General features: G+C 34.4%; 1 protein-coding gene across 3 annotated transcripts in view; it reads left to right on the top strand.

Moving 5' to 3' along the window:
• Nucleotides 1–15,160, top strand: part of LOC101892094 (PDF receptor) — a 154,410-nt gene that overhangs the window by 130,328 nt on the left and 8,922 nt on the right. For all 3 annotated transcript variants that reach the window (XM_020035676.2, XM_011292915.3, XM_059118708.1), the window contains exons 2-5: nt 1,642–2,605; nt 6,436–6,546; nt 10,815–10,957; nt 11,030–11,275. In XM_020035676.2, the coding sequence (XP_019891235.1) occupies nt 1,795–2,605; nt 6,436–6,546; nt 10,815–10,957; nt 11,030–11,275 (1,311 nt within the window). In that variant the 5' untranslated portion in view covers nt 1,642–1,794. The remainder of the gene's footprint in view (nt 1–1,641; nt 2,606–6,435; nt 6,547–10,814; nt 10,958–11,029; nt 11,276–15,160) is intronic.

The following is a 15,160-nucleotide window of genomic DNA, read 5'->3' as shown; positions in this document are numbered from 1 at the left end:
CCATGGCCTATTTTCGGGTTTAAGGAGAATCTTGTAGGCTCCCGTTAGCCTATATGGACCTCCGGCTTTCTTAAAATATTTTTTGTGGACTGAAATTTGCGGATATTTTCTTTGGTTGAAGACGGCGTATTCTTGGTGGCAACACTCATACGTCACCTGGACTCCTTTTCTTTTCTTTGTAGACGTCTATGTGTTCAAGGTTTTTATATAAAGCCCCGCAGCCTCCGGCTTTCTTGAAATATTTTTGTGGACTGAAATTTACAGTTGGTTTCTGTGGTTGAAGGCGGCGTATAAATGACGACAACACTCAAACGTCACCTGGGACTCCACTGACTTCTTTCCTCTCTACTTAGATTTCTATAAGTTCAGGCTCTGCTATATAAAGCCCCGAAGGCTCCGGCTTTCTTAAAATATTTTTGTGGACTGAGATTTGCAGTTATTGACTCTGGTTCAAGGTGTCTCGTACTCCACTGTCTCGTTTTCTCTTTTGTGTAGACTTCTATGTCTGCAAGGCCTCCGGCTTATTTAAAATATTTTTATAGACTGATATTTGCAGATATTTTCTTTGGTTGAAGACGGCGGTATTTTATGTAAAGCCCCGCAGCCTCCGGCTTTCTTGAAATATATTTGTGAACTGAAATTTACAGTTGTTTTCATTGTTGAAGGCGGCGTATACATGGTGACAACACTCATACGTTACCTGGAACTCCACTGACTTCTTTTATCTCTATTTAAAGCCCCAGGGCCTTCGGCTACTTTAAAATATTTTTGTGGACTGAGATTTGCAGTTATTGACTCTGGTTCAAGGTGACTCTGGTGAAGGTGATTTTTGTGGACTGAGATTTGCAGTTATTGACTCTGGTTCAAGGTGACGTATGAATGCTGTCATCATACGCCGCCTGGGAATATGGGCTCCAATCACTGACCCCTTTTCTATACGGCGTATACGTTCAGGTCTTCTATATAATGCTCCTGGTACTCCACTGACTCGTTTTCTCTTTTTTGTAGACGTCTATGTCTTCAGGGGCCTTCGACTTCCTTAAAATATTTTTATGGATGGAAATTTGCAGATATTTTCTTTGGTTAAAGGCGGCGTATACATGGTGACAACACTCATACGTCACCTAGACTCCTTTTCTCTTCTATGTAGACGTCTATGTGTTGAAGGCATTTTATGTAAAACCCTCTCTAGTGACTCCTTTTCTCTTCTGCGTAGACGTCTTAAGTTCAGGGTCTTCTATAGAAAGCCCTGGGGCCTCCGGCTTTCTTAAAATATTTTTGTGGGCCGAAATTTGCAGTTTTTGTCTCAGGTTCTAGTTGGCGTATACATGGTGACAACACTCATACGCCGCCTGGGAAATTGGGCTCCAGTCAACTTTTCTCTGCTGTGTAGGGGCCTATTTGTTCAAGTTCTTCTATATAATGCTCCGGAGCCTCAGGCTTTCATAAAATATTTTTTATTGGCTAAAATTTCAAATTTTTTACTTCGGTTCTAGGTGGGGTATAACTGATAACAACACTTATACGGCACCTGGGAATTTCAAAAAAAAAAACATTATTTGCTACACATTTTTCTATTTTTTTTCTTTTCTTGCGGAACAGAGGCTAATTTTTCTTTTTCAAAAATTCTTCCGTTTTCAGGTTTCTATCAGTCAATTGTTGCCCACAACACCAATTTTTACAGGGAACTCCACGATAACCCCCAATCGCTTCATACGCATTTAAGTTAACCCTTTTCCAAATAAAAAAAAACATCCACTCAAACAACCTTTCAATGTCCAGCCAAACCTGACAATGGCCCTCATGCAAAGTGACCCCAATGTCGATCAATCTGAAAATCTGAAATCAAACGATTTGAAATTTGCTGAAAATTTCCACAAGGCTGCTGTCAAATTACTGAGCAAACGGAGTGTTGTCATACAAAATGCCATTGAAACGAAGGGAGGCAATGAGGCAGGGACACGCCAACAACATCTTGACCATCCGCCAGCCCACCAGCAACCCAATACACTGGATGTAATAATGGACAAAAATTTAGCTGAAAGCATTGCAACGATACGAAAAAATGTAACAAGGGTTCTGCAAGAGTATTTTCGTCAAATAAATGGAGCCACAACAAGAGCAGTTTTCACACAACAGCAACAACATGAAATGCCTCGGGCAAGCTCCAGCAACAGCAGCCAACAGCTGACCAACAACCGAACAACAAATCTAGTGACGACCTCGACCACGACGACGAACAGTACACCTACTCATTTCATAGCCACAATGACTTCGGAAGTTTTGGAAAATTCCTCGAACCCCAATACCGTTAACTATTACAACACCAGCTTAGCGAGCAGCAGTCATGACAGCAGCAACAACTACACCAATGTGATATCAACAACAATGTCCCACTTAACGGATATTGCAAATGCCACCTTGGCATCGACAAATGCAACAGCCCATGTCGAGCCCGCCGCCGCCAACCCGTCCGTAACTTCGGCGCCCCCTTTGATTGCGACAACAGCAGTGGGGAATATAACATATCCCAGCTATGGCATACCAATTAGCAGTGCGGCAAATTGTTCGGCAATTTTTGGCAGCTATGAACCGCCCGAAACAGGTAAGTGAACATTTTTGAAAATGTTGCGTATACGCAATATTTGAGAAATAATGTTAATCATACGTCCGTTCGAAGTTCGAAATTAATATTAGTTATACGCACCGTGGTCCGAATGGAGGCTACAGGCCTCATTATCTTGGGAATAATGTGTATTCTTTCTTCTTCTTAGAAAAGGGTTTCTCCTTATATATTTGGCCTTTTAAGCGGAAAAAATGTAAAAATATTCAGGAATTAAAAAGAATTCACATTCAGAACAGGACTGCTAGACCGACGGAGAACTATTTTATTTTTAAAATTACAAAAACACAAATTTTCCAAAGAACAAGTGAAAAGGGTTTTAAGTTCGGCCGGGCCGAATTTTTTATATCCTCCAAAATAAAATTTCAGAAACTTTCAAAATATCGAAAATCTGGAGGTATCGTTGTATGGGAGCCATACTAATTAGTGGACCTGTAGCGAACATTTTTGGCAAGGAGAGAACTGACCTACCGAGAACCCCAATTATAAAGTTTCGTCTAATTCGATTGGAAATTGTGGCAGAAATCTTCAAAATACCGAAAATCGGGAGGTTCGTTATATGGGGACTATACTATTTAGTGGAGCTGAATTTATATGGGGGCTATACCAATTTGTGTATCTAAATCGAAAATTTTTTGTAACGAGAGAACGGGCCTACCGAGAACCCCAATTGTCAAGTTTCGCCTAATTCTGCTTGAAATTGTAGCAGAAACCTTCAAAATACCGAAAATAGGGAGGTACCATCATATGGGGGCTATACCAATTAGTGGGCCTATAGCGAACATTTTTTGCAAGGAGAGAACAGACCTACCGAGAACCTCAGTTGTCAAGTTTCGCCTAATTCCACTTGAAATTGTGGCAGAAACCATCAAAATACCGAAAATAAGGAGCTACCGTCTTATGGAGGCTATACCAATTAGAGGACCTCAATCGAAAATTTTTTGCAAGGAGAGAACAGACCTGCCAAGAATCCCAATTATCAAGTTTCAGCTAATTTGGTTGAAAATTGTGGCAGAAATTCTCAAAATACCGAAAATCAGGTGGTACCGTTATATGAGGCTATACCAATTAGTGGACCTGAATCGAATATTTTTCTCAAGGAGAGAACACACCTCCTGAGAACCCCAATTGTCAAGTTTCTACTAATTCGGTTGTAAATTGTGACAGAAATCTGCAAAATACCGAAAATCTGGAGGTATCGTTATATGGGGGCTATGCCAATTAGTGGACCGGAATTTAACATTTTTTGCAAACAGAGAACTGACCTACCGAGAACCCCAATTGTCAAGTTTAAGCTAATTTGGTTGGAAATTGTGGCAGAAATCTTCAAAATACCGAAAATCGGAAGGTATCGTTATATGGGGGCCATACTTATTAGTGGATCTATAGCATATATTTTTTGCAGAGAGAGAGAAAATAGCTGTCGAGACCCTCAATTGTCTAATTTCGTCAAATTCAGTTGGAAATTGTGGCAGAAATTCTCAAAATATCGAAGATCGGAAGGTACGGTTATATGGGGACTATACTAATTAATGGATCTGAATCGAAAATTTTTTGCCAGGAGATAATTGGCCCACCGAGATCCCCAATTGCCAAGTTGCATCTAATTTGGTTTGAAATTGAGGCAGAATCCCTCAAAATACCGAAAATCAGGAGATACCGTTATATGGGAGCCATACTAATTAGTGGACCTGTAGCGAACATTTTTGGCAAGGAGATAGCAGACCTATCAAGAACCCCAACTGGCAAGTTTCAGCTTATTTGGTTGGAAATTGCGGCAGAAATTCTCAAAATACCGAAATCCGGGAGGTATGGTTATATGGGGCCTATAACAATTATTGGACCCAAATTGAACATTTTTTGCAAGGAGGAAACAGACCTATCAAGAAACCCTTTTGGCCAGTTTCAGCTAATTTGTTTGTAAATTGCGGCAGAAACCGCAAAAATACCGAAAATCGGCAGGTATCGTTATATGGGGCTATACCAATTAGAAGACCTGAATCGGATATTTTTCGCAAGAAGAGATCAGACCTACCGAGAACCCCAATTGCCAAGTTTCGCCTAACTCGGTTGGAAACTGTGGCAGAAATCTTCAAAATAACGAAAATCGGGAGGTAACGCTTTAAGGGGGTATGCCTAAACATGCTCCCATAGAGCCCTTTTTCGATACCAATCACTTGGTATATAATATACACCTTTGTGCCAAATTTCAAAGCTCTAGATTAAAAAATGTGGAATCTATCGTGAGACAGACAGACGGACATCGCTGGGTTTCACGCTGATCAAGAATATTTACAGGGTGAGATAAAAAAAACTGCAACAAAGTGAAACGCCATAATTTTTACATTTTTTTTTTTTTTAATTTTATTCAATGAAAACAAAAAATGTCGGACATATCTTCAAATTTTAGCATCAAGTTTAGATTTGTTCGAATTGGTCACCGTTGACACGAATTATGGCCTTCAAACGGCCAATGAAACCGCCACACGCTGTCCGAATGTTGCTCTGCGGTATTTTGGCCCATTCCCAGCGAAGCACTTGCTTGTGGTAATCGACACTTTGGTATTTTTTAGTGCCAACCTAAAAGCCGGAGATTTTGGTTGCCATTGTGAGCTGGAAATGGAAATGAGGAATGGCTGGCGTATACGTGTTGTCACCACTCATACGCCTAAGGGTCTTATAAAATAAATTGTATTAAAAACATTACATTCTTGGGATTTCGTTGATTCTTTTTGAGGTTTCCAAATAGATATTAAATTCCCCTCAAAATAATCAACCTCTCAACTAAAGTCTTTGCCTATTTTTCAATATTTATTTTCCATTTTCTCCTCACCTTTTGTCCGAAAAGAAACGAAGACTGAAAATCTTTTGCAATTTAGTCCAATCAATTATGCCAAATAAAGAAAATTTTCATTCATTCGAATCCAGTTCAATACCATGCACTTCAATAGAAAACATTGAGGACATTGTTGTTGATTTTTTTTTTTTTTTTTTTTTTTTTTTTATCTCCATCAGCTCGTTCCTTGCAACACTTTGTAGTGACCCAAATAAGTTTACTTTTAGTTTAGACGTTTCTAAGATAAGGGTAAATAATAACAGTAGTTAAACAATAATGAATGCAAAAGAAACTAGGTGGAGGGAAACCTTGTTAAAAAAAAATTCAAAAGAAAAATGGAAACAAGGAGTGAAAGAAAATTTTCCAAGGGGAAAATTGCAAGGGTGAATGAAGGAGGGAGATACATTTATGGAAAATTTAATTTAAATGCAAAATAGAAAATTCGTGGCTTTAGTTTCCAAGAAAAAAAATAATTTTCATTTAAATTTACTTAAATATTTATTTTTTATTATTTATTTTGAATAAATACCACTCATACGCCCTAGAGTCCCATATTAATAACAGTCATACGCTACGATTTCCTCCACTTTAAATTGCATTTTTTTTGTAAAATTTTCTAAATTCCCTTCAATTGTTCTCCTCACAATTTTCCATGTTTATTTTTGACGTAATTCAATACCGCAAACATTTACCAAACGTTCATTTATTTTTTTCTACCCCATTGTGTACAGCAATTAAATACCTCCTCCAATTACAAGTTTTTTTTATTGCGGTTTGTGTGTGTCGGGCTTTTATGGTAATCATCCTCATCATCTTCTATCCTCCATCACCACCACCACCGTAATTTGCCCATCGTGGTAACTGTCGCGCATTAAATCACTTGTCATTAACCACAATTTATCACTAATTGTCGTTATATCTCTACACTCTATCTTCTTCTACTTATTTGTGTGATTGTGTTTGTGTTCTATTTTAGGTTTATTTTGCAACTGGACTTGGGATATGTTTACATGCTGGCCACCTACACCAGCTGGTGCTTTGGCGCACATGGGCTGTCCATCGGGATTTCGAGGTGTGGATGATAGAAGTAAGTAGAAAATAAAACTAACATTAAAAAATAAAACGAAAAAAAATTAAAAAAACAACTTTGACAAATTTTTAAATTTTTACGCACACATAAAAAATGCTCTTTAAATCACAAATTGGAAGCGAATAGAAAACAATTTTGCTCGGGGTTTAAGAACCCCTCGAAGATGCTCCCCACAAGATTTGGTAAATTTTGAAAAATATTTACCACTATAAAACGGAAAAATTCCCCACAACGCCAACTTTGATAAACTAAAATTTTGCGTATGTATTAAATAGGCTCCAGAGGGCGTAATTTCCATTCGATTCTTAAACAAGTTTGTAAACTGTTAGACAGCACCTTCAAGATATTGGACAACATTTTTAGTAATTTTTGGACCACATTTAGCATACAAAAATGGTCAAAATATTCCCAACCCTGACTTTAATAATTTTAAATTTTTGAGCACACATTAAAAATTGTCTATAAATCTTATATTTGAATCGAATATGAAATAATTCTGCTCGGAGTTTGAGATCCCTTTGAAAATGCTCTCCACAAGATTTGGTAAATTTTCAATAGTATTTAGCGATAGAAAACGGCAATATGAGTTACATCACCAACTTTGACAAACTAAAATTTTGCATATGAAATAAAAAGGCTCCAGAGGACGCAATTGTTATTCGATTAATAAACAAGTTTGCATTTTGTTACACAACCCCTTCAAGATATTTCACAATTTTTTTTGGTAATTTTTGGACCACATTTAGTACTGAAAATGGTCAAAATATTCCCAAACCTGACTTTAATTTTTAATTTTTGCGCACACATTAAAAATTGTCTATAAATCACAAATTGGAATTGAATAAAAAATAATTTTGCTCAGAGTTTGAGATCTTCTTGAAGATGTTCCCCACAAGATTTGGTAAATTTTCGAAAATATTTACCGGTTGAAAACGGCGAAATTCCTCACAACGCCAACTTTGATAAATTAAAGTTTTGCGTATGCATTAAAAATGCTCTAGAGGGCGCAGTTCTCATTCGATTATTAAACTTGTTTGTAAACTATTAGACAGCACTTTCAAGGTATTGCAAAAATTTTTTGTAAATTTTTGGACTACATTTAGTATACAAAAATGTCCAAAATATTCCCAACCCTGACTTTAATAATTTATAAATTTATGCGCAGTTTGCCAGAAATGAGTAGGCCCCAATTTTCATTCGATCAATAAATGAATTTGCCGTAAGTTAAAGATCACCACGAACATGGTCTCTGAAAATTTTGGGAATTTCTGGATAACATTAAGGGATTGAAAGTGGCAAATATATTCAAACTACCAAACTTGGAAATTTTAAAATTTTGCGCATGTATTAAAAATACCCTTGCAAAGGCAGTTTGTATTTGGTTGTCAAATAATTTTGCACCATGTTAGAAATGCCCACGAGGACGTACTTCACATATATTGATATATTTTGAAAAATATTTCATTTCGGAGAGCTGCAAAAAAATTTTACATGTCCAAATTTGAAAATTCAAAAATTTGCGTGACCATTAAAAATTTCCTACTAGACACAGACCATATGCGATTGCCAAACAAATTTGAATATTGATAACGAAATCCTCAAGATATCTCTAAAATTTTTTCGGTAATTTTTGGACCTCAGTTAGTATTAGAAAACCGTTCAAATATTCCCAGCCCCAACTTTGACAATTTTCAATATTGCGCCAGTTTGTGAAAAATCTATAAAACGCAATTTCTATTTTCCATTCTTCAATAAATTTGACGAATGTTAGAGATAACTACAAAAATCGTCTCTGGAAATTTTGAGAAAATTTGGATAATATTTAAGGTTTGAATATGGTCAAAAATTAAAACAGCAACTTTAGCAAATCCAAAATTTTGCGCACACTTTAAAAATTTTGTGAAAGGTGTACTCTTTTTCCGTTTCCAATAAAATATTGCACTGGCCTAGAGATCTCTTCGAGGATATTCTCCATACATTTTGGTAGATTTTCAGAAATATTAACGGTTAGAAACCTACAAAAAAAGTTACATGTCCAACTTGGGCAAAATCAGAATTTGCGTTTATACTTAAAATATTCTAGAGGGCTCAGCTTTTATCCGAATTCCAAATAATATTGTGCGGGTCTTCAACATGCCTCGAGAATATTGTTCACAAGTTTTCGAAGAATTTCAAAGATAATTATGGTTTGAGAACGACAAAATTGCTTACACGCCCAACTTCGACAATCTTAAAATTTGCGCACATATAAAAAATACGCTAGAGGCCGCAATTTTTATCCCATTTTCAAAAAATATTGCACTGAGTTGGATTTACCCTCGATAATGTTCTTCATAAATTTAGATAGATTTTCAAATATACTTAAACCTAGAAAATGTAAAAAATTCTTAAAACACCAATGTTGGCAATTTTCAAATTTGCGTTCGCAACAAAAATGCTTCAGAGTGCGCAAATTTCAACCGATTTTTATATGATATTGCACTTAATTAGGGATACCCCCAAATAGATTCCCCACAAATTTTTATTGTTATCCAAGGATATTAAAGGCTAGAAACATACAAAAATTCTTACAACCCAAAATTTTGCAAATCTTAAAATTTGCGTTTATACTAAAAGCGTTCTAGTTAGCGCACTTTTTGTAGGATTTTCACATTATTTTCCAATAAGTTAAAGACTCACTTGAGGAAGTTTTCCAGAAAAATTGGTATACTTCCGAAGATATTTAAAGTTTGAAATGCCCAAATATCCTACAACCCCAACTTTGACAATCTACTAATTTGCGTGCATATAAAAAATACTCTAGAGGACGCAATTTCCGTTCCATCTGCAAATAATTTTGCAACGAGTTGGAGATCCCTTCAACAACATTCTCCACAAATTTTGATAGGTTTTTAAAAATATCTACTTTTAGAAACTTACAAAAATTCTTACAACCCCAACTTTGGCAAATCTTAAAATTTGCGTTTGCACTATATGTGCTCTAGATGGCGCAATTTTTCTGGGATTTTTATATAAACTTCCTAAAAATTAAAAATTATCTTGAGATAATTCTCCAGAAAAATTGGTAGACTTCCGATGATATTTAAGTTTTGAAACACTCAAAAATACCTAATAATAAAAATACCCCAACTTTGATAATCTACAAATTTGCGTGCATATAAAAAATACTCTAGAGGGCGCAATTTTCATCCTATTTACAAATAATTTTGCGCCGAGTTGGAGATCCCTTCAACAACATTCTCCACAAATTTTGATAGATGTTTAAAAATATCTAAGGTTAGAAACCTATAAAAATTCTTACAACCACAAATTTTGCAAATCTTAAAATTTGCGTTCATACTAAAAGTGCTCTAGGTGGCGTATTTTTTGTAGGATTTTTATATAATCTTCTAATAAGTTAGAGATTCCCTTGAGAAAGTTCTCCAAAAAATTTGGTAGACTTCCCAAGATATTTAAAGTTTGAAACGCCCAAAAATACTTACAACCCCAACTTTGACAATCTACAAATTTGCGTGTATATAAAAAATACTCTACAGGGCGCAATTTTCATCCCATTTACAAATAATTGTGCGCCGAGGTAAAGATCCCCTCAATAATATTCTCCACAAGTTTCGATAGGTTTTTAAAAATATCTACGGTTAGAAATTTACAAAAATTCTTACAACCCCAACTTTGGCAAATCTTAAAATTTGCGTTTGCACTAAATGTGCTCTAGATGGCGCAGTTTGTGTACGATTTGCAAATAATCTTACACTCAGTTAGAGATTCCCTTGAGAAAGTTCTCCACGAATTTTTATAGACATCCAAAGATATTTAATGTTCGAAGCGCCCAATAATACTTACAACCCTAACTTTGATTATCTACAAGTTTGCGACGACATGAAAGAATTCTGCAGATGTCCAAATTTTCATTATTTGTATATGTATCTTTGTTCTAAGTTAGATATCGCCCCGATAATGATCTCCCCAATTTTTTAAAGAATTCCAAAAACATAAAAGGTTAGAAAATTGCAAAAAATTATTGAAACGCCAGCTTTGTCATTCATAAAATTTGCGCTTATATTAACAATGCTCTGGAGGTCACAATTTTTATCTGATTTTCAAAAAATCCTACACTGCTTTAGAGATTCCCTTGGAGATGTCCTCGGTGAATTTTGGTATATTTTGAGGAATTCTTAAGGGCACAAAATGCCATAAATGCTAGAAAAACAATTTTAAAAAATTTGTTATTGAGAATGCAAAATAAGTTTCCATCTTTCGTTTAGAATTTGCCAATCGTAAATGTGAATTGAATGGCCATTGGGGTAGCCGTCCCCATGAGCCGCCCAGTGCCGCTGGCTGGACGGATTACAATCCATGCTTTAAGCCCGAAGTAAAAACGTTATTGGATAAAGTTCCGAATCTGGAGGTAGGTTCACGATTTTCATTATTTTTATATTTTAATAATTTTATGATTTAAATATTTTTTTCTGAATTACAGCTAGTTGTTGAAATAGCCAAACGTACACGTACCTTGGAAATTGTTGGCCTTATCCTATCGCTGGTGGCGTTAATTCTATCGTTAATTATTTTCTGTAACTTTCGCTCGCTACGCAATAATCGTACAAAAATCCATAAGAATCTCTTCATTGCAATGGGCCTGCAAGTTGTGATACGTTTATCGCTGTATCTGGAGCAGGCATTTCGGCCGGGTAAAACGGAGACTATAACGGGAATTGAAAATACGGTAAGTTGAATTCATTAAAAAAAATAAAAACTTAAATGAAAAAATATTCAAATTTTAAAAATGTGATGCATACCTTTGGGCTGCAAATAATTTTCTAATTTTTTTCTCTTAAAATCAGTAAAACCCCGTCCTACTTACAGCTTACTCTGGTATCCAGTAAAAAACGCATTTTTGTGTTGCATACTTTTAGGCAAAAACTTTTGTAATTAATTCATTATTTGTGGGTTTTGCAGTTTCTTCGAAAATTATTCCATAAATTCGTAGTAAATATCATTTGTGTACGCCAGTTGCATACTTTTAGGCTATCAACTTTTATTATTAGTTTTTCATTATTTGCATCACTTTTGAATCACCTTTTGAAATTAAAAACGAATAACAGTTAAAATTTATTTCGAAATTCTTACAAAATTAATTTGTGAATGATGCATACTTTTAGGGGTTAACAACTTTTGCCATAACTTTTAACAGAATATTGCGAATTAGAGAAAAAACAAATTTGTAAATTAATGTGATTTCCATTTTCATAATTGAAACTTGGTGCGTATTTGTAGGCCAATTTTTTCTGGAAATGAGACAAACTCTAAAGCTTGATCTTACATTTCTGTATTATAAATGTGGTGCATACTTTTAGGCAAACTTTTGAGTAATAACCTGTTTTTATTATGATAAAATTTGCGTATATACTAAAAATGCTCTGCAAGGTGCATTTTATATTCAATTGACTATTTATAATTCCATAGACATAGTGACCCATTCCAAGGTGTTATCTAAAAATTTTGGTAATTTTTCCAAAATATTTAGCGTCAGAAAATGTGAAAAATGCCCAGGACGTCAACTATGGCAATTTTGAAAGTTGCGTCTATATTGAAAAGGATCTGAGAGTCGTAATTTTTATCCAAATAAAAAAATAATTTTACATTGAGTTAAAGGGCTAACGTAAGATAATCTCCGGAAGTTTTGAGAAATTTTGAAAAATATTTAAATCTTGAAAATGTCAAATATTCACACAACCCAAACTTCGTCATTTTAAAAATTTGCGCATGCATTAAATTGACTCTGCAAGGTGCAATTATTATTTAATTGTCAAATAATTTTGCATTGAGATAGAGGTCCTCTCGAGGATGCTTTATAGATTTTTTAATAATTTTTCGAAAATATACACAGCAAGAAATTTATAAAAATTCGGGCAACACCAATTTTAGGAGACTTGAAATTTGCGTCTACATTGCACATGCTCTGAGAGTCGCAATTTTCATTCAATGTAAAAATAAGTTTGCCTTGAGTTAAATGTCTTCGCGAAGATAATCTGCAGAAGTTTTTATAAATTTTAAAATTATTTTGGGTTAGAAAATATCAAATGAGAAGACAACCAAACCTTTGTCATTCCCAAAATTTGCGCATGCGTTAAAATGGCTCTACAAGGTGCAATTCTTATTAAATTGTCAAATAATTTTGCACTGAGATAGAGGTCCACTAGAGGAAGCATTACAGATTTTATTAATAATTTTTCGAAAATATACACAGCTAGAAATTTGTAAAATATCATGCAACACCAACTTTATCAAACTTGATATTTGCGTCTACATTGCACATGCTCTGAAAGTCGCAATTTTCATTCAATTTAAAAATAAGTTTGCCTTGAGTTAAATGTCTTCGCGAAGATAATCTGCAGAAGTTTTTATAAATTTTAAAAATGATTTAAGGTTAGCAAATATAAAATGAAAAGACAACCAAAACTTTGTCATTCTTAAAATTTGCGCATTCATTAAAATGACTCTACAAGGCGTAATTCTTATTGAATTGTCAAATATTTTTGCATTGAGATAGAGCTCCTCTCGAGGGTACTTTACAGATTTTTTGAAAATGTTTAAAACCTGTACACAGAAAGAAATTTGTACAAAAATCTGGCAACACCAATTTAACAGACTTGAAATTTGCGTCTAAATTCCATATACTCTGAGCGACGGAATTTTCATTCAATTAAAAAAGTATTTTGCATTGAGTTAAAGGACTTCGCAAAGATAATCCCTAGAAGTTTTGGTAAATTTTTAAATGTATTTAAGGCATGAAAAAGTTTAAAAAGCACACAAACCCAACTTTATCATTCTTTAATTTTGCGCACGCATTAAAATGGCTCTACAAAGCGCAATTCTTATTCAATTGTCAAATAATTTTCCATTGAGGTAGAGGACCTCTCAAGGAAGCTTTACAGATTTTTTGATAATTTTTCGAAAATATACACAGCAAGAAATTGGTAAATACTCTGGCAACACCAATTTTAGCAGACTTGAAATTTGCCTCTGTAGTCTATATACGCTGAGCGACGGAATTTTCATTCAATATAAAAATTATTTTGCCTTGATTTAAATGTCTTCGCGAAGATAATCTGCAGAAGTTTTTATAAATTTTAAAAATGATTTAAGGTTAGAAAATATCAAATGAAAAGACAACAACAACTTTGTCATTCTTAAAATTTGCGCACGCATTAAAATGGCTCTAAAAGGAGCAATTCTTATTTAATTGTTAAATAATTTTGCATTGAGATAGAGGTCCTCTCGTGGAAGCTTTACAGATTTTTTAATAATTTTTCGAAAATATACACAGCAAGAAATTTTAAAAAATCTTGCAACACCTACTTTTGTATACTTGAAATTTGCGTCTATATTCCATATTCTATGAGCAACGGAATTTTCATTCAATCAAAAAATTATTTTGCACTGAGTTAAGGGACTTCTCGAAGATAATCTCCAAAAGTTTTAATAAATTTTAAAAATGATTTAAGGTTAGAAAATGTCAAATGAGAAGACAACCAAAACTTTGTCACTCCCAAAATTTGCGCATGCTTTAAAATGGTTCTACGAGACGTAATTCTTATTCGATTGTCAAATAATTTTGCATTGAGGTAGAGATCCTCTCGAGGATGCTTTACAGATTTTTTGATAATTTTTCGGAAATATACACAGCAAGAAATTGGTAAAAATTCTGGCAACCCCAACTTTGTAAATTTGACTTTTTGCGTATACATTGACAATTTTTTGTCAGATACAGTTTTGGTTCAATTGACGAATAGTTAAGTCTTGAGTATGAGATGCCCTTAAGGCCCTCTGTCAGAATTTCCGATAGATTTTAATAAATAATTAAGGGCGGAAAGGTCAAAAATCTTTACATGAGACCAAATTTGGTAATCCTAAAATTTGAGTTTCCATTGAAAAACTTCTCTAAGGCGCAATTTTTATTTGCCTGACAAATAATTTTTTAATGAGCTAATGAACGCCATTGCGGATGTTGTTTAGAAGTTTTTGGTAAATTTTCGAAGGATTTCGATTCTGGAAATTTTCACAAATACGCAGAACATGAACTTTGGAAATCTTAAAATTTGCGCATGCATGGAAAATTTCCTGCTGGGCACAGTTTTTGTTCAATTGAGAAATAATTTGTCCTCAAGTTAGAGATGCCCTTGAGGATCCTATTCACAATTTTTCGTAATTTTTCAAAAGTATTTACTGATAAATATTGGTAGAAATTAGGGCATCGACAACTTTGACAGTCTTAAGATTTACGTAAACAATAAAAATTTTGTACGGAACGCCATTTTCAACCAATTGTGAAATAAATTTGCACAGAGTTAGAGATTCCCATGGAGATGGCTCCCTGATTTTTTGATGAATTTTGAAATATATTATAATTAAGAAAATTACAAAACTTATATAACCACCCTCTTTGGAAAACCTTCAAAATGCGTGAATACTTTCAATGCTCCCGAGATATAAATTTCTTGTTATATGTCAGAAAAAATTAAGGAGGTTGAAGAATCCACCATAAATGTGTTCCAAAAACATTTTGGAAAATTTTGAAAATTATTTTAGATGAGAAAATTACCGAAAT

The sequence above is a fragment of the Musca domestica genome, unplaced genomic scaffold (genome assembly GCF_030504385.1).
Source record: "Musca domestica strain aabys unplaced genomic scaffold, Musca_domestica.polishedcontigs.V.1.1 13, whole genome shotgun sequence".
NCBI classification, from domain to species: domain Eukaryota; kingdom Metazoa; phylum Arthropoda; class Insecta; order Diptera; family Muscidae; genus Musca; species Musca domestica.
The sequence above is the reverse complement of the archived record's forward strand: the minus strand, read 5'-3'. Positions and strand labels throughout refer to the sequence as shown.